Consider the following 23,105-nt stretch of genomic DNA (forward strand, 5'->3'; position numbering starts at 1 on the left):
CTGCTGAAACCTTGGTTCATTTAGACTCAATACAAATTATGAAGTCCATCACTCTGTTTTTTTCAATAACTGTAAAACTTTTGTTTACATGTATCTTTTAAAATTTATCTCCTCCCACAATTTTTGCTCAATTGACACCAAACCTGCCAGAGAACATCTTCAGACTGTCCTCCAAAAAACTTGTTTCTCAGATTTTTGATTAAGCAAAAATTGAGCCTACAGTGCATCAAAATGTTTGACTGTAAACAGTACTGTTAACATATACAGTACCATCCAATTCCTGCTAAATACATTTTCAATCTTCCTGAAAAAAATTGAAAATATTTTGGAGTCATGGTTGATGAAGTTTGGCAAATATCAGAATTTTATCTCAAAAACTGAATTTTCTAGAACATTTTGAATTCTGCTCTCTTGGGAACAACTGCAGTCAATGTAAGAGTGACATTTTTAAACATCACATTTTCTCTTGAGAAGCAAAACACTTATTATTAAAAACAAATCAACAACATTTCCATGCTGTCTAGATGCAATTTATGTATTATCAGATTTTTGTTTAGATATTAGAATTTGTGACATGTTGACCATTTTTGAAATCTGCCTCTACAACAGCTGCCCGGACATTGACTCCCTGAGTCTATTTGAGAAGACACACAGCAGGTACAAAATGTCAGAGTCACAGTAGATGTTTGACAAATACATATCAGAATTTTACCTATTTTTACAGTGGTTTCAAATCTGCCTGCATGACAATGAATGGCTTACTCAATTTGTGAAGCCACCGTAGCACTGCCACTTGCCAATTAGCTCAGGGCGGTAGACAATGGTCTGTGGTTCTAGAGTGTGTGGGTTCAATCCTCAACTGATGCAAATTGGACATTATAAGGTCAACTGTCTTGTCTTCCTATTCTCCTGTTTGTTGCTCAGAATTAGCCTAAATTTGCCAAAAAATAGCCCAGACCGACCCATCGCTATAATTAGGGTCCGGGCAGCTAAGCTGCCAGGACACTATTGTATTCCGAGGAATTCTTCTTCTTCTTCTTTCTTTCTTTCTTTCTTTCTTTCTTTCTTTCTTTCTTTCTTTCTTTCTTTCTTTCTTTCTTCCTTTCTTTCTTTCTTTCTTCTTCCAAGGAAGTCATACTTCCCATGGGCGAAAACTCACCAAACTCTGCAGAAACGTCCAACCCCATGCCAGATTCACTCAACTCCAAGAGGGGGGGGGGGGGGCACAATAAGCATTTAAATTTAAAAACTTTAAAAATTCCTAGCAAACCAACGGTAGATGCTACAGTTTTGAAACTTCACCACAATGTAGATTAGATACTGCAGAAACTTTTGTCCACTTAAACTTATTACAAATTATGAAGTCCATCACTCTGTTTTTTTCAATAACTGTAAAACTTTTAAAATGTATCTCCTCCCACAATTTTTGCTCAATTGACACCAAACTTGCTACAGAGCATCTCCAGACCGTCCTCCACAAAACTTGTTTCTCGGATTTTTGATTAAGCAAAAATTGAGCCTACAGTGCATGAAAACATATGACTGTAAACAGTACTGTAAACATATACCATCAAATTCTTGCTAAATACATTTTCAATCTTCCTGAAAAAAATGAGAATATTCTGGAGTCATGGTTGATGAAGTCTGGCAAATATCAGAATTTTATCTCAAAAACTGAATTTTTGAGAACATTTTGAATTCTGCTCTCATGGGAACAACTGCAGTCAATGTAAGAGTGGCATTTTTAAACATCACATTTTCTCTTGTGAAGCAAAACACTTATCATTAAAAACAAATCACCAACATTCCCATGCTGTCTAGATGCAATTTGTGTATTAACAGATTTTTGTTGAGATAACAGAATTTCTGACATTTTGACCATTTTTTAAATCTGCCATGACTTGCCAATTAGCTCAGTACGATAGACAATGGTCTTTGATTCTAGAAGTTGTGGGTCCGATCCTCAACTGGTGAAAATTGTATATTATAAGCTCAACTGTCCTGTCTTCCTATTCTCCTGTTTGTTGCTCAGAATTTGCCTAAATTTACCAAAAGATAGCCCGGACCCAACCCATCGCTGTGCAGTAGCTATAATCTTTCTTCGGAGGAGGAGGAGGAGGAGGAGGAGGAGGAGGAGGAGGAGGAGGAAATCCTACTTCCCGTGGCTGAAAAATCACCAAACTTTGCACAAAGGTCCAGTGCCATGCCAGATTCACTCAATTCCAAGAACATGCCCCCCCCCCCTTTCCTACCAAACCAACGGTAGATGCTAAAGTTTCGAAACTTCACCACAATGTAGCCCAGATACTGCTGAAACTTTTGTTCATTTAGACTCAATACAAATTATGAAGAGGCTTCATCAGTTCATGCTTGCATCTGACCAGGCTGGGACTGGTCCAACTATCTGGTGTGGAGACCCAGGTATTTAACCTCTGGGAGGGGGTTTCACAAGGCTGATGATGTCACTGGTTCCCTTTTGTGCTCCAAGTGCCAATGACAGTCGTTTGAGTGACTGTCTATGGTGGAAAGTTGGTTTCGACTTCGTTAGAGACCTCCTCCCCTGTTGAGGGATGGTTTCTCTACTTTTACATAGATGGCTTCTTTTACTCCTCTTTCAAACCACTTGTCCTCTCTGTCAAAATTCCTTTGAGATACTATGACCTGGACAAATGAGAATATGCACAGATTTATTGCACACCAAATGACTGTGTTTAACCATGAAGCAGTTTTTGTTTATGCTCTGTTTTTTTTTACAGACAGTGGACCAAAAGGAAATCTTCTACCAATATGAAATAATCAGAAAGTCAGACCCCGACAAGTCTCTGAGGATGAAGCAGGGTTTCACTCTCACAGCAGACATTAAAACAGCAAAAATTCAACCAGAGGTACAGTTTGCCCTGCGTGACCATAGAAACATGTAAATGTCAACAAGAACAATAACAGCTGTCGAAATTAAACAAATATGGCTGCACTATATGAATCTGTCAGTGCCATATCTAGTTATAACATGGGCATATACGTCTTTGTTTTGTGATCCTGGTTAGATTGGTTCATGGGATACAGAGTGAGTCATGGTAGAATAACTGTATGACCTCCTATGGATGTAATAGTGATGTATTGTACACCAAAAATATGACAATATAAAATAGTGTAAAATAACGATACATTGTGTACTTTGTCTCCTTTTGTTTTGCATCATTGAACTTCTCCCTCTAACTCTTTTATGCTGTTATGTTTTTACACAGGAACTGACCTTGAGACATGAAAGCGACCCAAATTTCTTTGAAGTGTTTATTAAGAATCCAGACAGACACTTCTACCTTACACTCTCGCAGTTTTCTACAAATGAACAAGTGTGGAGTCGTGAAATACAAAAAGGTCAGTGGCTGCTGCACTACATGTATTTTTTATTTTTTTTTTATTTTTCTCTTGTAATAAATGTGTTTATGTATTGACTTGCCATTGAATACAATCAATCAATCAATATCCTTTATTTAACCAGGTAAAAACTAATTGAGATTTAAAACCTCTTTTCCAAGAGTGACCTGGCCAAGACAGCAGCACAAAAGCAGAAGGTTTACACCAAACACAAGACACAAATAAAATACAATCACACATACAGGAAAACAAGAGTGGGATTACATGATTACACAATGCAATCACAAGATCCGATTGAGCTCAGTTCCCTGTCTTTTATAATTGACTTGAATTCCCCCAAAGTTACAAGATGTGTCAATTTCAAGTCCTTCTGCACATTGGTCCAGGTAGACAGGGCAGAAAATTTAAAAGCCTTTTTGCCCAGTTCCGTTCTGACTCTCAGGACCTGCATCTGTATAGAATACATGATAATAAATGCGCAGCCAGAAACCCATACATGTTCTATAGTCAGCAAGTATACGTACTGACATCAGTTGTGGCGCTGGAGTCACAACTTCACTCCACCTGCGTTTTTTTTTGTGCACACAACTACCTGGTGTATTCTAATTAAAATGAAGATGAAGAGAAGTGCCTCCCTGCTGCCAGCTGCAGGGTTACATTAATCAAAAAGGGTTGAAATACAGTGAGAAAGCCCTTTATCTATCATTCTTATTTTATTTTACTGAAATGCATTGTTATTGGACCTTTTGATGTGATTACAGTTCCTTAGTACCGATCAATCACCCATTGTTTTGTTCTACACTCTGTTTCAGATGACTATCCAAGCTCTGGTAATTTAGAAGGTAAGAAACTGAACATAATGAGCATTGAGAAGAATTTCACCTTAGACCTCAGTTGAAATCCACCCTCTCACCTGCTGTGGTGTTTTTTTAGGTAGAAGATATATGATGTCTCTGGTTGCAGTCTAAACAGACAATTGTAGGCTAGAAAAAAGCACAGGTTGGGGAATTAATTAGGTAATCACAGGAGGAGACCACAGGAAGACAGGACACTGAACTTCAAAATAAAACAGCAACTAAGGACAAACCATGACAAAGAATAAATTTACTAACCTCCTATATTCTCCCAAGACCATGAAATAAATTGATGTTCTTGTTGTGTGTTTGGTAGAACAGCAGTTAAACACCAGAGAACAAGCCACCGTTTAACACTACATCAATTTGTTCCAGCTGCAGGACCCTCACCTGGAGAAGCTGGTGGAGATGCAGTGGCAGAAGGTGGAAGCTCAGGTACTATGAGGTTCGCTCAGTAAATGTCTTCAACAAAATCTTACCAATGTCTAATGTCCTTCATGATTGGACATTGAGAATGATAAATTAACCATTAAGTAACATTTTCAGTAAAACAGCTTTTCTCACCTGAAGTTTGATGGAAATGTTGATACCCCTTACCATGTGTGAAGCTGGTTCCTTTTAAGTGGCTGCTTAGTCAGTGAGACTTTACTGCAGGTGACAGCACATTCATTAATCTGCCACCTCTTCTGTTTGGCTCATATGGTCTTTTTCACAAAGAAATAAGCCAAAAAGGTCTTTTATTAATTTCTATTTTCACAATAAGGAAGTTGATTTATGAATACCAATAGATAAATAAGTGAAAAAGTTCCAAAGGCTCTGTCCAGCTCTTAATTCACAGCTGGCTTCCCTATACAAAAACTTGACTTTAAATAACTGCTCCTCTCTGCTCCTTTTCATTGTTAAAATAATTTTAAAGGGCTGACAGACATTAAAAGAAAACAAATAGCTGTGTCTCCAAAAATGTTTTATCAGAAAAACAGGGAGTTTTACAAGATGATAACTTTGGAGAATTTCAGCTTTATAACTATAGACCTTGATCTGTAAATTGCAATTTATTTACAAACTTGTAGATTTAGTGTTAGAAATGTTTGTCTTCAGGCAATTAAATCAGGATCTGATGGATTACTATTCCTCTGAGACACCATAGTCTGAATCATTTTCCTAGAAAGGCTTACAAAGGATGGATTTAATTCATCTACTCTCTGAATATGAATACACATCTTCACGTAAGTGGATATTGTGGAAAAATAAATCTTTCTTCCAATCTGAAATTAAAAGTTGGATTTAACTTGATGTTCAAATCCAGTCAGTCACTTTTCACCTCTTTCCACAGATGAGCACTTTGTGGACAAACATCAGCTTGAGCTGAAAAACAGAGTGACCAATGTTAAGCCGATTTTGGACGAGCTCTTAGTGAAAGGGGTCATCAGCCAACAAAGATATGATGAAATCAAGAAACTGTCAACCAGTTATGATCAGATCACGGAGCTGTACTCCACCTCCCTGAAAGCTAGTGACGAATGCAAAGACATCTTCTATGAAATCCTGACAAGACACGAGAAATATCTCGTTGAAGACCTCAACAGGAAGAAGTAGCTAACAGGAGCCTTTGAAGACCCCTCCGATAAAAATCACGTTTTCACCTTGTTGAACAAAATGAGCAGTTGCCTGACATGACATCAGTTTTTCCACCTTGGGACTGCAGTGAACCAATGACAGCCTCATAAAAACAGAGTCAGACATCTGGGTCTTCATACGTCACCAACCTGAGGGACCGGTCCTGTCAACTTGCAGTGTGAGGGGGAGGGGCAGGATGCACCTGCAAGTAGAAGATGCTAACTATGCTAACTGCTCTGACAGACAGACTCCTCGTATGAGGCTCAAACATGGGAGGGATTTAATGGACGCTTTGAAACTAATCATTTGAAACAGTTTTTTTTAAATTGTTTGCATGTAAATATTTTTTTTAACTTTATTTTATATTTTTCACTTTGATCACTGCAACTCCTTCCATTAAATCTGCTTTATTTGTAAGTTGATTTCTTGCTTTTACACCACTGAATTGAATTCTACACTGTCAGAGAGAGAGAGAGCTTGTGGTATAGACAGCATTACTGTAACTCAGAGATGCTGAATAGAAACACAGTAACTTAAAACTCCAACTTGCCATGCAAAAACACTTTAACCTGGTGTTGGCCACTGGATATTACCCCAGTGTTTGGTATAAAGGTCTCATTTCTCCTATATTTAAAAATGTGTTAACAGCAACCATAGATAGATAGATAGATAGATAGATAGATAGATAGATAGATAGATAGATAGATAGATAGATAGATAGATAGATAGATAGATAGAACACAATGGATCATAAGAAAACCTAAAAAATGTAGCTATTTTAAGCTCCTGTTCAGAACACCTACTGACAAAGGCACGAAGGAGTTCTTGTATCAGTTTAGTCTGGACCGCTGGGCTCGGTATCGCCTGCCTGGTGGTAAGAGCTCGTACTGTAGTGTAAGATATGGGATGGGTCCTCCAGAATTCTCTTCTCCTGTTTCAGTACACACCTTTCAAACGGAGACTGCAGAACTCTTTTGTAGCATCCTTAACTCCAGATTAATCACTTATCTCACTGAACATAATATTCTGTCTAGAAGCCAAATTGTTTTTTTACCCAAACATCAAACATCTGACCACATATACACTCTCCATACACTCATCCAACAGCATGTTCACAGAGAACACAAAGGAAACATATCTAAAAAAGGCTTTTGACACAATTTGGCACAACAGGTTATTTTTACAACTTCTCCAATATGGAATTGGGGGTAAAATTTATGATCTAATCAAATCCAAATATTCTGACAACCAGTGCTGTGTTAAAATTGGAAACAAAAGAGCAGAGTTCTTCAAACAAGGAAAAGAAGTGCATCAGGGGTGCAACCTGTCTCCCACTCTGTTCAAAATCTATATCAATAAATTGGCCACTCTTCTTGTCAGTCCTCAAGCCCAGGATTAGATCTACAAGGCAAAGAAATCAAATTCATCATGCATGCAGATGACCTGGTTCAACAGGGCCTACAGCAAAACCTCTCTCTGCTGGAGACGTTCTGTCAAAACTGGGTGGTGGATATCAACCTTGACAAAACCAAAGTCATGGTATTCCAGAAAAAGGCTAGGTTACAGGAATCCAAACGTGTTTTCAGGGTAAGAGGGACCACACTTCAGCATACAATGGAATATAATTATCTGGGCATCATCATCAGCGCATCTGGCAGCTTTGACAAAGCAATAAATTCCCTCACAGAAAAGGCATGCAGGGCCTATTATAGCATCAAAAGCTCACTATATAAATTAAATTCTTCAGTTACAATTTGGCTAAAACTATTTAACAGTGTAATAAAACCCATCCTTATGTATGGAAGTGAAGTGTGGGGCCCTCTAATGACCCAGAGGCACACCTCATGGGACACAACACCCACAGAGAAACTCAACCTTCAATTCTGCAAGGAAGTCCTCCAGGTCCACAGAAACTGTTCAAACCATGCATGTAGAGCAGAGCTGGGACACTTCCCTCTCTCTCTACACATGATCAAAAGGTCAATTACAGTAAGTTCCAGGTTCACTTAGCACAAGCTGATCCTGATTCCTATCACCACAGAGCGTTTCTCAGTAACAGCCTCTGTCCAGAGACAGAAACACCAGAGAAACCTGCCACCTCAAAATCCAAGACCTCCAAACTCTCTCCAAAACTCACCCGCTAAAAGAGAATAAAAAGACTTATTGGTGCGCAATTTGAATTTACGAGCGCCGGTTAATAGTTTTGTGAGAAGCTGTCAGACAACTACGGATCATCGACGGTAAGTAGCTATATTTAGCTTATAGTTGTGCACATCATTACCTTTTATTTACATAATGTTAAAGTCACACTCTTTTGTATACTTAGTTAATAATGTGTTCATGGTATCAGTAACCCTCTGCTATTGTTTAAAAAAAAAAACTCAGATCTTCAACTTTTTTTTTTTTTGCTCAAGTTATAGCCTCACGTTACCAGCCATGATCAAAACGACTTTAATTCATGAGGATTTTAATATTTCATTCACGTATCATCCCTTTGGCACTGTGTAAGTACTAGAAGTCAAAATGTTTTTAGATTGAAATTGAAATTTGAATTTGAAATATTCCTCATGTCCAACCTCTCAGTCTTAGATCAGTCCTTCATTGACAGTGGTTACTGTACTAGTTTTTTTTGTCCAGCTAACAGAATGCAATTGTGTATAAAACTGAAAGGATTTTACAGTGAGAGCCAATTTGATATGATCACACATTGCACTCACTGCCAAGGAAATTGTAACTATTTTTATTCACACACATAAAGTAACTTCCATTCATCAGAGTAAAAAGAAAAAAAATGTATACAGCGTAACATAATATAAACGCATAAACAAAAAACAAGGACAATTATATGTAGCCTATGTGCAAATAAATGTGTAAATAAATATATGGTCTGGTATTATGTTCTTAACTACTTTTGAGAATTGAACTTGACTTGATGACTTATACAATGTAATGATGTTCCGACTGAGAATCAATCAGTTTAGATCAAAATGCTAAATGTAAGCTACCTGTACTTAATCATTTGCAAGGATGTGCTAAGACATTTGCAATGTGATGAAATGAATGAGAAACACAATTCTGTTGTGAACAATTGCCAAGTGGTTTGGAGGTTTGTCCATGTTGTTTTAAGAATGTAACTCCTGTTTGAAGAAATGAGCCAAACCAATGGAGAAAAACTGTAATGTCTCTCTCTGGTAGTCCTGTCAATTAAAGGCATAAAAGCCCCACCAAAACAGATTTCAATTTAGAAACTGATTCTGAAATCTTATGTGAACATTTAAAGAAAACTAAGATAGAAAGATTCTGTTCACGAGACTTTATGTTAGGCTGACCACAACAAAAAGCCCCTCAAATGCTTAAGTTGGGAAATAAATTGTAGACATGAGTCACTAAAGATCTTTTTTTTTTTTTGTTTAGCTACTTCCACAAACCAGTGAGAGGTGATGGACAGGATGAGATAGAAGTCTTTCTATACCCTATTTCTTTTTTTTTAAGAAAAAAAGAGAAAAAACCCAGCAGTGTATCAAAACGTGAGAGGAACTGAATAGACTCGCGGTTCTTTCTGTCTCCACTGTTCTGGTAAATAATCATTGTGCAACGTTGCTGTTGCTTCCCTCTGCCACGTCACCTTGTTTAATAGTACAATGTAATAATAACATGTAACAAGTTGGGTTTAAATGTAATCTGGTGCAGGTCACGATTATCACGTGAAAGCTTAAGTGCCCATGTTCTTGTTTTTAACCTGTAACAAATTTGTTTTTTTTAATATGTGGGTGAAGTGTTTATGTAAGCCCTTTTGGGTTTCATACCTCCCCCTTGCACATCACAGTCATGATGATTGTCCATGCTGTTTTAAATGATATTGTTCGTGCTAAATAAATAAATAAATTTTAAAAAGGTGGGAAAAAATTATGTCTGTTTTAAATGCTTGATTTCCATTTTTAACTTTCTTCTGTAGTTTGTTCAAAAGCCTCTCTGATGTGTCTTAGGGCAGTAAAAAAAAATATCCCTTATCCTTCATGCTGTTTGGTGGTTAAAAGAGCTTATATACCACTTTATATAAGAAACTATTGTCTGATACTGATATTTTGAAGTTTGAAGAAGGCAATAATGATGTGTCATCATTGCTCTCTGGTGGACACACTATGTAATACAGTCTGGTGGCCTATCTGTGCTGCAATGTCTTGTTACTTGTCAGCTGACAGATAGCCCTATGTGTGATGTGGACAATTTCTCTACCAAGCTCTAAATCTGTAAGTTATATTGTGGGACATTTCCCTCCAGCTGCAATAATGACATTGACAATGACATCTGTTGAAAAGTTGTTTTCAAAAGTAAGGTTTGATTTAGTCAACTAACAAATAGCCTACTGATGATACTCAATTCAACTGTGAACTATGAGAACATTTGTAAAACACATTTGACGAATGCACTTTAATACATTTGAGATGCTGACTACAAACTCTGCTTTCTTTGAGAGGGATGTAAAAATAGACAAATAATGGGAATATCATAATAACAGCCTGCTGTATTTGCCCTGTCTTGTGTTGGCAGGTGTGACTGCAATTTGAGATGTAAGTGGAAAATAATCAAGGCAAGTAAAGTACTGACACGCACACACACACACACACATTCAGTGATACATTTAAAAACTCTGCTGTGTGGAAATAAATACACTAATAATTGTGTATTACTAAACCTCTACACCTTATTAATCCCTTCTGTATTAAAGTATTGAAGTTGCATTAAACTGTTGTTCCAGGAAAGGTTATGGAGAGTCATGTTCTTATGGCCTCTCCATAAACAAACACACAATAGTCATTCACTGACAAAGTTATGTCCACACACATTCATGTTTGGGCTCATACATCAAACAGACATGTTTGAGATTTAGCAGGGTAGGGCTATGTACAAGGTATGGTCAACACCAATCAGAGATCAAGAGTGTAAGGAATATTGTATTTAGCCTACTGAGATTTACAGCATAGCGTCCCCAGTAGATGGAAATTGATTTATTTAGCACACGCAATGTGATTTACCAAACCAGGAAGAGATTGTGGTGGCTGTTTTTACCACATCTGAAAATGAAGAAAGAAGAAATTTAAATTTTTGGTCAAAAACGAAAAGATTTAACCCGCAAGGTTTTTTCAAAATCGCCTGTGTGGTTTTTGGTCATTTTCTCCAAAACCACCAGCCCGATTTCAACCAAACCTTCTGCGTTGGACTCCCCTCGGACCCCCATATCCGAGTTTGAAGAAATTTGAAGAAATTTAAATTTTTGGTAAAAAAAAAAAAAAAAAGTAACCCGCGGGGTTGTCATTTTTTTCAAAATCGCCTGTGTGGTTTTTGGTCATTTTCTCCAAAACCACCAGCCTGATTTCAACCAAACCTTGTGCGTTGGACTCCCCTCTGACCCCCAGATGATATAGAGAAATTTGAAGAAATTGTCATTTTTGGTCAGAAATTTTTTTTTTTACCTGCGGGGTTTGTCATTTTTTTCAAAATCACTTGTGTGGTTTTTGGTAATTTTCTCCAAAACCACTGGCCCGATTTCAACCAAACCTTCTGCGTTGGACTCCCCTCGGACTCCCAGATGATATATCCGAGTTTGGAGAAATTTGTAGAAATGTTCATTTTTGGCCAAAATGTAACCCCGCGGGGTGGTAGTTTTTTTCAAAAATGGCCTGTGTGGTTTTTGGTCATTTTCTCCAAAACCACCGGGCCAATTTCAACCAGACCTTCTGCGTTGGACTCCCCTCGGACCCCCAGATGATATATCCCAGTTTGGAGAAATTTGAAGAAATTTTAATATTTGGTAAAAAAAAAAGGAAAAATGAACCCACGGGGTTGTCGTTTTTTTCAAAATCGCCTGTGTGGTTTTTGGTAATTTTCTCCAAAACCACCGGCCCGATTTCAACCAAACCTTCTGCGTTGGACTCCCAACGGACTCTCAGATGATATATCCGAGTTTGGAGAAATTTTAATTTTTGGTCAAAAACAAAAATGTAGTACCCGCAGGTGTAGAACCCAATAATCCCCGATAATGTAATAACCCCAATAATGTAATAAAAAATGTATCTTGAGTGGATTGAAAATGTAATAAAACCTGATAATGTAATAACTTCCCAATAATGTATTAAAGTGCATTTCCCAATAATGTAATACACTCTTAACCAATAATAGCGGGATGTCTAGATAGAGACATGTCGGAATAGCGGGATGTCGGAATAGCGGGCGGACCCCCGCTCTCCCCCCGCTCCCCGTGATGCCTCCTCTACGCACAGCTGTTTGTTTATGTTGTGATCTGTGCACACGGGTTTAAATAGTAGGTTACTAAATATGAGTGTCTTTATTAATGGAAAAGGGGTGTGTGTGTGTGTGTGTTTTTTTTTTTTTTTTTTTTTTACTGGGCAACAGCTCTGAATATGTCAGAGCAAACCTGGATAACATCAGTAACCTCCTCCCAGACTACTTTTGCATCATCAGCCCATGAGGTCTGTTCGCGCGACCATACATTCGGACACTGCGAGCTTGGACCAGACCAGAACATCAGTTTTACTCCATTTCGAACTCGAGTTCGTACTATTGCCATATTGCTGATCCCAGATCAGCCACTGCATATTTACGCGTCAGCCCTTTACAACCACCTGGCTTTGGCGGCGCCGTGGAACCGCCCCCGCGATCTATATGCTCCACAGCCCCGCCCGTCCTCTTTGCTTATTCAGCTGCCGCTGATACGCAAGCCTATTTTCGCGCGAGAGCTAGCTACAGCCGCTATAGCTTGCTGCTAGCCAAGTTAGCTCAGCTCTCTTCGACGGAGATTCATCAACAACAACAACAACATGGAGAGCTTTAAGCAGTGCGCATGTGGCTCCTACATGACGGCTAGGGATGGCCACACGCGCTACGTACGGTGTCTGGGTCGGGAACACGCTGAAGCCGCGCTTTCCGACCCGGACTTCTGTGCCCACTGCTCGGGGCTCTGTGTTGCAGCCCTGCAATGTCGGGCTGAGCTATTCGGCTCGTCCGTGCTCCCGCCCTGTACCGCTGCACAGCCTACAGGCGGTTGCTCGGACCAAGACAGCGCCCTCATGCCTCCTCCCGCCAAGCCGACTCCGCGCCACAGCTCACCGGGTCGTCCTCTGCAGCACTGCCAGGATGACCAGGAGATGCCATACGAGTAGCATGCGGAGCTGCGGGATTTCCACGCGGCCCAGTGGTCATTGTAGGCGGACGAGGTCGAAGATGAGGGAGAAGCACCGGAGGAGCCGCCCGAGAGGCCCGCTTCCTCGCCGGCTAGGGGTAAATTGCAGCAGGAGCTGCTGCGTCTCATGGGGAGAGCGGTGGCTAAGCTAGGGATCGACTGGCCGGACCCCGTGCCCCCCCGCCCCCTTGGTCCTTTCCGGCGCTTTCTTTTCCGAGGCGGCTGTGAACCCGCTGCCCTCCCGCCCTCTTCCCGTGCTGGATGATCTCACCAAAGAGGTCAAGTTTTCCTGGGGCTCACCCCCGATCCAGCAGTTCGCCCCGTTCTCATCCCTCGACACTGAGCCGGAGCTGGGCTATTTGTCCATGCCACCCCTGGAGGAGCCCGTGGCGGCTCACCTCTGCCCTTCCCTCACCGCGGCTAAGCCCCAGCTGCCGTCGAAGGTGTGCAGAGTGACGGCGAACCTGGCGGAGAAAAGCTACAGGTCCGCGGGTCAAGCTGCAGCACTGCTCAACAACATCTGCTTGCTGCAAGCTTATCAGGCGCACCTGCTGCGAGACCTAGGAGGAGATGTGACTCCGGAAGACTACGTGGAGCTGCGCAAGGCTACAGACCTCTGCCTCCACATGGCGAAAGGAGCAGCTCAGAATGCCGGCCGCATAATGGGTTTCTCCGTGGTCACACACCGCCACCTCTGGCTGAACCTCACCCAGATCTCCGAGAAGGAGAAGGTCCACCTCTTGGACGCTCCGGTCACGACTTCAGGTCTTTTCGGCCCGGTCGTCGAGTCGGTGACCCACAAATTCGAGCGGCAAGAGAAGGAGAAGGTGGCCATTCGGAGCCTTATGCCCAGGAGAGCCCGCTCCCCGCAGCGCAACGCCAGGGATGGCTCCAGCTCCTCCCGCCGAAATTCCTCCTCCCAGAGAGGCCACTCTGCAGCGCCTCAGTCCCGGGACACAGCACCTAAACCCGCCGAAGCCTCTCCTTCAGCAGGTGAATCCACCATGAGAGGGTGGAAGAAAAATCCTTTTCGCCCATCACAGCAGCAGCAACAGGCTCAGGCAGGGAGGGGCAGAAAGCTGAGGAGGACCTGATTTCAGAGGATGGGGGGGATTATGGTATCAGACTGTCAACTCGACCTCTGATTACCATAAAGAGAAGGCTCATGTCAGACAGTTCAGTGCCAGCGAAAGCCGCGCGAATTTGTCACAAAGCACTCACACACACGCCCTCTCCCCTGTTTGTCCCCCACAACGACCTGAAGCCGAACGTAGGCCAGGTTACGTTTCACACAGTAACACATCACATCTCCTGCCCAGTTTCACAAGCAACCGTCAGAGAGAATTACACAGAAATGAGCCTGAAGCCTCATGGGCCAGGACAAGTTCTTTTAAAAGAAACCATGAACCTGAAGCTTTGAGTGAAGCCAGGGCATTTTTATCAAAACGGGAGTCCAGACCTGAAGCCAGAGATAAGGCCAGGTCTGTTCTCTCGTCAGATTCATGTCACACAGCTGTTGTCGCAGGTGATGTGCCCCCCACACAATTTGCAGCCGCGACTTCCAGTGTGCGTCGGCCATTGGAAGGGCGCGTGCACAGTGTCGAAATGGTTAGCGCGCATCCTGAAAAAAGGTTATGCACTGCAATTCCGTCTGCCACCACCGGGGTTCGCTGGTGTCACACAAACGACTGTGTCAGAGCAGACAGCTCCTATTCTACAGCAGGAGATTCTGTCTCTGCTGCAGAAAAGGGCAATTCGGCCTGTGACAGAGAAGGAAGCAAATGGGGGGTTTTATTCCCGTTATATCTGGACGATTTGCTCATCATGGCAAATTCGAGAGACAGGGCGGCGTCACACACGCAGATATTAATCACTCATCTCACCAAGCTGGGTTTTGTGATAAACTGGGAAAAAAGCACCCTGACTCCTTCTCAAAGCACAGTTTATTTGGGTCTAGAGTTGAATGCCGTGTCCATGCGCGCACGTTTGACTCAAGAGAGGCGTCTAAAGGTCATCACAGCTGCTCGCAGGATGATGCACAGTCGCACAACCACAGCGAAACATTTTATGATCTTACTTGGACTGATGGCTGCATCATCAGCCGTGGTACCACTGGGTCTCCTAAAAATGAGACCGTTACAGCGCTGGTTTATCAGCCAACGCGTCAACCCCGTGAGAGATCTCCACCGGGTGCTGACGCTGTCAGCCCAGAGTCGGGAGGCACTACGGTTCTGGGAGACCCCCCTCAATTTCATAACAGGTGTTCGGCTGGGTCCGATGACTCTCCGGGTGGTAATAAAGACGGATGCGTCTCTGTATAGTCCAGTAATTTTAGGCCAAAAAAGGGGTCAACGTTAAACAAATTGCAACAGAAGCAAACTCAACTGATTTTGTATCCTCAACATGTCCTGAGTGAGGGAAAAAAAGCCCCGAAGAATCCCATTAGGGGAAAGTTTAGAAAAACACCCAAACATATCCCATTTATACGCATATTAAAAAAAAATTTCACGTGTATAGGGTGAAATTTTTAACCTTTAGATATCTCCATGAAAATTACTGAGTTGATTACTTACATTAAGACAAACAAAAAATGTATTACAAGTTTTTTGAAATTCTTTGTTAACATGAGCAAATTTGCATAAATTTGCATAAATTGCACCGTTTTGACGGCACATGTGTATATGAAGTTGCTGTGGTGGTACCGGCATGAAAACTGGAATGACTTGACTCCATCGGTCAACCAACAAGTTGACCACTTTAAATTTCAAGATGACTGCAATTTTTCAAGACAGCCACATCCTTAGTAGAGCAGGTATGACATGAGCCAACAGTGCATAATCCAATTACGTATGGCTAATTTGCATACAACACCTGATCTAAACATTGAGTAGAGCAGGTGAAAATGTCTTGTTCAATCTTGTTAACATATAATATGTTAACAAGATTGAACAAGACATTTTTTAACTGTATTATGATATTAAAAAAGGAATGGAACCAATTTAGGCCCATGAGCATTAATAGAGACGGAGCATGTCATACCTGCATGTGGCTATCTTGAAAAATTGCAGTCATCTTGAAATTTAAAGTGGTCAACTTGTCGGTTGACCGATGGAGTCAACTCATTCCAGTTTTCATGCCGGTACCACCACAGCACCTTCATATATACATGTGCCGTCAAAACGGTGCAATTTATGCAAATTTATGCAAATTTGCTCATGTTAACAAAGAATTTCAAAAAACTTGTAATACATTTTTTGTTTGTCTTAATGTAAGTAATCAACTCAGTAATTTTCATGGAGATATCTAAAGGTTAAAAATTTTACCCTATTCACGTGAATTATTTTTTAAATATGCGTATAAATGGGATATGTTTGGGTGTTTTTCGAAAATTTCCCCTAATGGGATTCTTCGGGGCTTTTTTTCCCTCACTCAGGACATGTTGAGGATACAAAATCAGATGAGTTTGCTTCTGTTGCAATTTGTTTAACCTTTTCTCATAAAATGACTGGACTAGTAGGGGTGGGGCGCGGTCTGCGAAGGACAGACAGCCAGCGGACGCTGGGACGCGCACGAGAACCATCACATCAATGTGCTGGAGCTGGACACAGTACGGCTGGCTCTGAAACATTTCGAGAGCCACTTAAAGGGGAAACACGTCCTGATTCGGTCCGACAACACTGCGACGGTCGCATACATCAACCGTCAAGGCGGGGTTCGCTCACAGGCTATGCATCAGATTGCGTCAAAAATCTTGCTGTGGGCTCACAGCCGGTTGAGTTCCCTGTCAGCTTTTCACATACGGGGCAAATTGAACCGTGCTGCAGACCTGTTATCCAGGGGTCAGCTCCTGATGACGGACTGGCGTCTCCACCCTCAGGTGGTGGAGATTATTTGGACCCGTTTCGGTCGGTCGGAGGTGGAACTGTTCGCGTCGCAAGAGACAGTGCACTGTCCGCTGTGGTTTTCCATTCAGAACGACCCATGGGTCACGATGCGCTGGCTCATCGCTGGCCGGGAGGTCAGCTATACGCCTTCCCCCCACTTCCTCTGTTACAGCAGGTTCTGGACAAGGTGCAGGGAAGAAAAGGTACGGGTTATTCTAATAGCCCCGAATTGGCCATCACAGACATGATTCGCGGACCTGAAGTCGCTGCTGTCAGGGACACCGTGGCCCCTGCCAATGAGACCCGACCTGCTGACGCAAGCAGGGGGGGAAATATTCCATCCAGACCCTCAAAAGTGGAGGCTGGTAGCTTGGCCCCTGAAAGGGAGCGTTTATTAGGAGAAGGATTAACCCTGGAGGTGGTGGAGGTCATACAAAATGCCAGAGCTCCCGCGACCCGGACCCTCTACGCTTACAAGTGGAAACAGGGGCGGAGTGGCCATCGGGAGGACCGGGAGATTTCCCGGTCGGCCGGCGGCCAATAAACTCAAGTGAGCCGGCCTGCAAACTGCCTTGCACGGCCATGTGGTGCTCACGAGTTAAAAGTAACATTTCTTGCTCATGTCCCCATGATAAACTCCAAACTTCTACTTTGAAAAGTCCAACCATTATTTGTACCCCTTCATGTCTCTCTACATCTCACTCATGGTTGCGATAGTGAATCAGACTCTCATCAATCCAGCCTACTAAATGATTTTTGTTTAGCCTCCTATCTTTATCTAATTATTTTTGTTCAGATATTACAGAACTTTAATGACCACAAATATAAAATAACCAGCAATTTAATTTGTCTTAAACTAATGTAGAATGGTGCAAAGCCTCATGGGAAACGGTAAATGCGTTAGCCTATCACTGTGAAAGTTATCATTAAACTGGCTAAAAACGACTCACGGAAGCCAACCAGCAAACCTTATCAGTCCTGCCCGTGTATTACGTTATCTACAAGTTATATTAATCTAACAAGACAACAACACAGTCCGTGCTTTACTGTAAGTGGGCCAGTGCGCGTCGGTACGCGGACCGCGGTACCGTTACGAGCCGGAACCTCTCACATCACAGTAGCAGCCTACTCTGTCTTCTGCATGGGCACCGAAGCATGTTGGTGAGCAGGACAAGAAGACCCGAAACCGTGGCGTTTGCAGCGCGCTGTCAGTAAAATCCATTTGTAGAGTAGAGTAGTTGAGAGGGGGAAATAAAGGAGTAAACATGACTGGATGTAATGTTATGGTCAGCAGTGTTAAATCTGCTTGAGAGGCACTAATTGCAGCTCTTTCACATTCTGTATTTCTTTAATTTCTTTCTTTCTTTCTTTTTAGCTAGATAAAATGTGTTAAAATGCACCGGAGTATGGGAAATGGTGTAGCCTTTATAAAAAAAAATTCTGGGGGAGGACCCCCAGACCCCCGATTAAATTGTTTCACCCACATTTTTTTTAATTATTATTTTTGCTTCTGGCACTCATATATTTTGCCATATGGAATGTCACATAACTCTGTTTGAGCGGTGAGCGGTACAGAAATATGTAAATGGTGTGTGTGTGTGTGTGTGTGGTGCCCCACTCCGCCCCTGAGTGGAAAGTGTTTGAGCGCTGGTGCGCTGAGCAAGGCAAGGACCCTTTTCATTGCGGGATTAATGTTATCCTGTGTTTTCTTCACTCTCTGAGCCAAAAGGGCCTCTTGCCTTCTACTCTTAAGTTGTATTTGGCCGCTATCTCAGCTTGCCATGTTGGGATAGACGGTAAGCCGCCAGGCAGCCATGTGCTGGCATCAAGGTTTATGCAGGGGGCCCATCGTTTGTACACACCAGAGCGTCCCTCATCTCCTTCTTGGGATTTGGCCGCAGTATTGGATGCTATGACTAAAGCTCCATTTGAGCCCCTCCGAGAAGTGGACCTTAAGTTTTTATCGTTGAAATCGGCCCTGCTAGTGGCGCTAGTATCAGCGAACTGTATCAGCGAACAGCGTTGGGAACTTGGCAGTCTTGTCTGTTCATCCATCGTGTCTCACTTTTTCTCAGGACAAGAGAACAGCAGTTCTACGTCCTAACCCAGCTTTTCATCCAAAGGTTATAACAGCCGGGTTTAAATCCACTATCGTAAATCTGTCTACCTTTTATCCCCCTCCCTTCAAGTCGGAGGAGGGGGAGAGGTTACATACACTGTGTCCGGTCCGTGCCCTTGACATATATGTGGAACGCACCAGGACGCTGAGACGCTCTAACCAGCTGTTTGTATGCTATGGTTCTCAGGCGGAGGGTAAGGCTTTGTCTAAAGAGCGCTTATCAAAGTGGATAGTGGAGGCTATCACTCTGGCTTACTCTGCGTCAGGCCAGGCACCTCCTCAGGGTCTGAGGGCTCACTCTACCAGGGGTGTGGCGGACTCCTGGGCGCTCTTACAGGGCGTCTCAGTCGAGGACATCTGTGCTGCTGCCTCATGGACAACCTCTCATACATTTGCAAGGTTTTATAGTCTGGATATGACAGGGGCTACAGTGGCTCATTCCATCTTAAGTGCTGCCAGATGATTAGGACCAATAGGTGATCAAACTATCACTGAGGTCAGTGGGATGCTACACCAGTTGGGGCTTGCGTATTTTCAGCGGCCCTGACCATATGTGCGTCAGCAGAGGTTGGGCGGAATCATTTTGGCAATAGTACGAACTCGAGTTTGAAATGAAATAAAACGTTCGGGTTGTGCTACAACCCTGGTTTTACGATTGAGAACGAGAGTTCATACAAACAAGCCTCGCTGACACCCGTCAGGGAGCTGAATGGGTGTCTGAGGACGGGCGGGGCTGTGGAGCATGTTTTTATACTGTGTAGAGATGCAGATCGCGGGGGCGGTTCCACAGTGCCGCCAAAGCCAGGTGGAGGCACCTGGTTGGTTGGAAAGGGCTAACGTGTAAATATTCAGTGGCTGATCTGGGATCAGCAATATGGCAATAGTACGAACTCTCGTTCTCAATCGTAAAACCAGGGTTGTAGCACAACCCGAACGTTTCCTCCCGTCTGACTGCTGCCTCCCTCTTCCACGGTGAAATCAAACTTGCGCCCAGTGGCGGCCTTAGACATCTGGGGGCCCGTTTCAATATTTCATATGAGGCCCGACCCTGTTAAACATAAAATTATTTGCCAGCTATGTGCCCATGTGTCGCTGATGCTTTAAACCCTGAAAGGACGCAGTAAACGCACTATCCATGCATCCCAGGTACGCACAACACATTAAGTGTTAAAATCACTATCAGGGCAAGAAACCAGGACTTCGCAGAAAAAACGAGGACTGAAGTTGGTTTTCATCAAAAAGCAAAATCATTATGTACATTTTCAGACAAACTACAGGCTTTAACTGAATTTAAATTGGCAACAAAAGTAATGAGAGCAAAGTGCTCCGCGTTATTTCAGCACCACGACCACGGACAAGGAAAGGACGAGACATGCGGACAGACAGAAGTCTACAGGTGCTGCGGTGCTGGAGCAGCCACAGACAGCTGTCTCCTTCATTATTAAAATCTGTAGGCCTAAATAAGCTGCCAATAATATCACATTTTAGTTGTGCTCTCGCTGTGCTCATAGTGTACTCATAGATCGCCTGTTTGGAGGCATTTTAACCCGAGGAAAAAAAGGAAAGAGGAGGAAAGTGATTGACAGACGTCAATCATCAGGTTACGCAACTGGGCGCACGTCAGGAGAAAAGCAGGAAAAACAAAAGGACATTAGAAACGCTAAGAGAAAAGGAATAATACTGGGAGAAGGAAAACGAGGGTCTATTGATAGTTTGCGGGCCGTTTTCAAAGGTAAGCCTACATTGTTATTAATATTTCCTGCCGTATTATTAATTAGGAGCGACTAGTAGGCTACAGTCGCGGTGTGGCATCACACGCGCATCAGTCGTTGTAGAGCGGATCTCAGGGGTCGAGTGTGTGACCGCACGGTGGACAGAGCTGTTTGTTGTGTGGTGGATGTAGGCCTGTGTGTGTGTGTGTGTATGATAAGGTGAAACCTATGAATTATTGTACTGTCTTTTACTTGGTGGCTGGCAGCTGGGGGCCCCCCTGGTGGCTGGGGCCCGTTTCAATTGAAACGGTTGAAACATAGGTAAGGCCGCCTATGCTTGCGCCTTGCGCGTGGCGGATTTAAAGGCGAGGAGAGGAGCTCATTTGATTGGTGAAGATCTGACTCGGCTGTGTTAAACCCACTCCACGCCTTCTCCCCGTCCTCTATGCCACTTGCGCCGGTGGGAGGGAAGTAGGCGGGATGCGCCCCACTGCGCTTCGCCTCGCGTTGAAGGAAAATTGCAAACTGCTCCTGGACACGCCCCGTTGGCGAGGCAATGGCAAAGTGCAGGGCAGATCCGCCACGCCTGCACCTAGTCTACGAAAATAGAGCCCATGGTATTATCAGAAGGGTCTCTCACTTAGTTAATCAGTCTTGTCTCACAGCTTAATTGATCCATATTTGACATACTGTTGTGGTATATTTCGATGTCGATGCTGATGAAAATATGACCACTCTGACACGTCTTCTTTGTAGATGGTAAAAAAGAGTTTATTACAAAAAAGATGTAGTGTCAAAAAGCCGAATCTTCGAGAAGTCTCTGGACTGGAGCCAAATATGAGACCTCTGGGTCTTGGCCAAAAGTCCTGACCTTATATAGTATGTTCTCTAAAACTCCACCTCTCTAAACAGAAGGAATGCTTATTTAATCAATAAGAGTCAGCTGCCAAACTGAGTGGTAGCTGATGCCATCAGTTACTTTGGACCTTTTCAAACAATGGTATTTATACCTTGAACTATTTGTTTATCTGTAACTGTCATGCACTCAAGGCTCAGTTATTCTGACAGTAGGTGTCCAGCCTCTTGATACCTTGGTGGCTGAGAGATGCTGCACGAACAGCATGACTCTTTATTTTGATGATCATTATTTATTATTTACTGGTTGTTCCCTTTGGTTATAGACAACCTTCCATCTTATGTGAGAGACTCAATGGATATGCTTAATATGCTAAAAAAGGTTGAAAACCTAAGTAATAATTCAATCTTGGTCACCATGGATATACAAAATGTATATGTAGATGTCCTCTCACCCTGTGGATCTCCTACTGGGGTTCCCGGCTGGGCTCCGGGGCGGGCCGGGGCAGGCCCCTGCTTGCCCTCCTTCCGGCGGCACGACCTGACCTCACCTCTCATTGCAACTTATCACTATCATGAAAATTTATCTACACAAAGGAAAATGATTACATGCATCTTGTTTCTTTTCTTTTCTTTATTATTATTACTGTCACTATTACCGTATTATATACCATATTGTATATAAGTAATAGCACTCCACTAACCTCTCATCCACGCACACACACGCACACACACATACACCTAACACTACATTCATGTATCAACATGGCATGTCTTTTCCTGTTGTTGTCTGTACTTATGTCAATTGTTCGTATGTTTGTCTATGTGGTTATATGTGCTTATAACGTTTTTTGTCCCTCACGTCACCTTGTCTATCACTTCATCACCAATAAAAAAAAAAAAAAAAAGAAATGTTGAAAAAAAAAAGATATACAAAATGTATTTACCAATGTTGACCACCAGGGGGGCTTAAATGCATTGGAATGTTTCCTCAACCAAAGACCCCATGGGTCTACACCAAGTACTGTCTGTTTAAAAGAGCTAGCAGATATAGTGCTCAAAAAGAATGTATTCATGTTTGAAAAAATGTCCTCACTATACAGGCAATGTAAAGGGACAGCCATGGGGAGCAAAATGTCCCCCAACTTCCGCTCCCTTTATGTAGCCTGCTTTGAAAAAGACTATGTTCTGTCTGAAGCCATCCCTTTTTTAAAATGTATAAAACTGTGGAAACGTTATGTTGATGATGTCTTCATGATTTATGAGGGGCCTGAAGACACCCTATTGCATTTCTTTGAGTATCTTAATGGTTGTCATGAGCACTTGAAATTTACTATGAGCCATGATGAACACAAAATTAACTTTTTGGATATTCTTATAAAACGTGAAGGTGGAACACTGGTAACAGATCTCTATAGGAAGGACACTGACATATGTTCCTTTTTACATGGCCGATCATTCCACCCCACCCACCTGATCAATTCA

The 23,105-nt window shown here is 42.6% G+C and overlaps 1 protein-coding gene across 1 annotated transcript; it reads left to right on the forward strand.

Annotated features, from left to right (window-relative positions):
• The first annotated feature begins 2,760 nt into the window (after positions 1-2,760).
• On the forward strand, positions 2,761-5,990 carry LOC146971374 (apoptosis-associated speck-like protein containing a CARD). Its single transcript, XM_085803226.1, has 5 exons — positions 2,761-2,885; positions 3,246-3,378; positions 4,191-4,220; positions 4,608-4,667; positions 5,566-5,990. Exons 1-5 carry the CDS (start codon positions 2,829-2,831, stop codon positions 5,826-5,828), a joined length of 543 nt encoding a protein of 180 aa, XP_085659352.1. The 5' UTR covers positions 2,761-2,828; the 3' UTR covers positions 5,829-5,990.
• Positions 5,991-23,105: the final 17,115 nt, after the last annotated feature.

The sequence above is a fragment of the Trachurus japonicus genome, chromosome 16, assembly GCF_045865225.1.
Source record: "Trachurus japonicus isolate A0001 chromosome 16, Traja_1.0".
NCBI classification, from domain to species: Eukaryota; Metazoa; Chordata; class Actinopteri; order Carangiformes; family Carangidae; genus Trachurus; species Trachurus japonicus.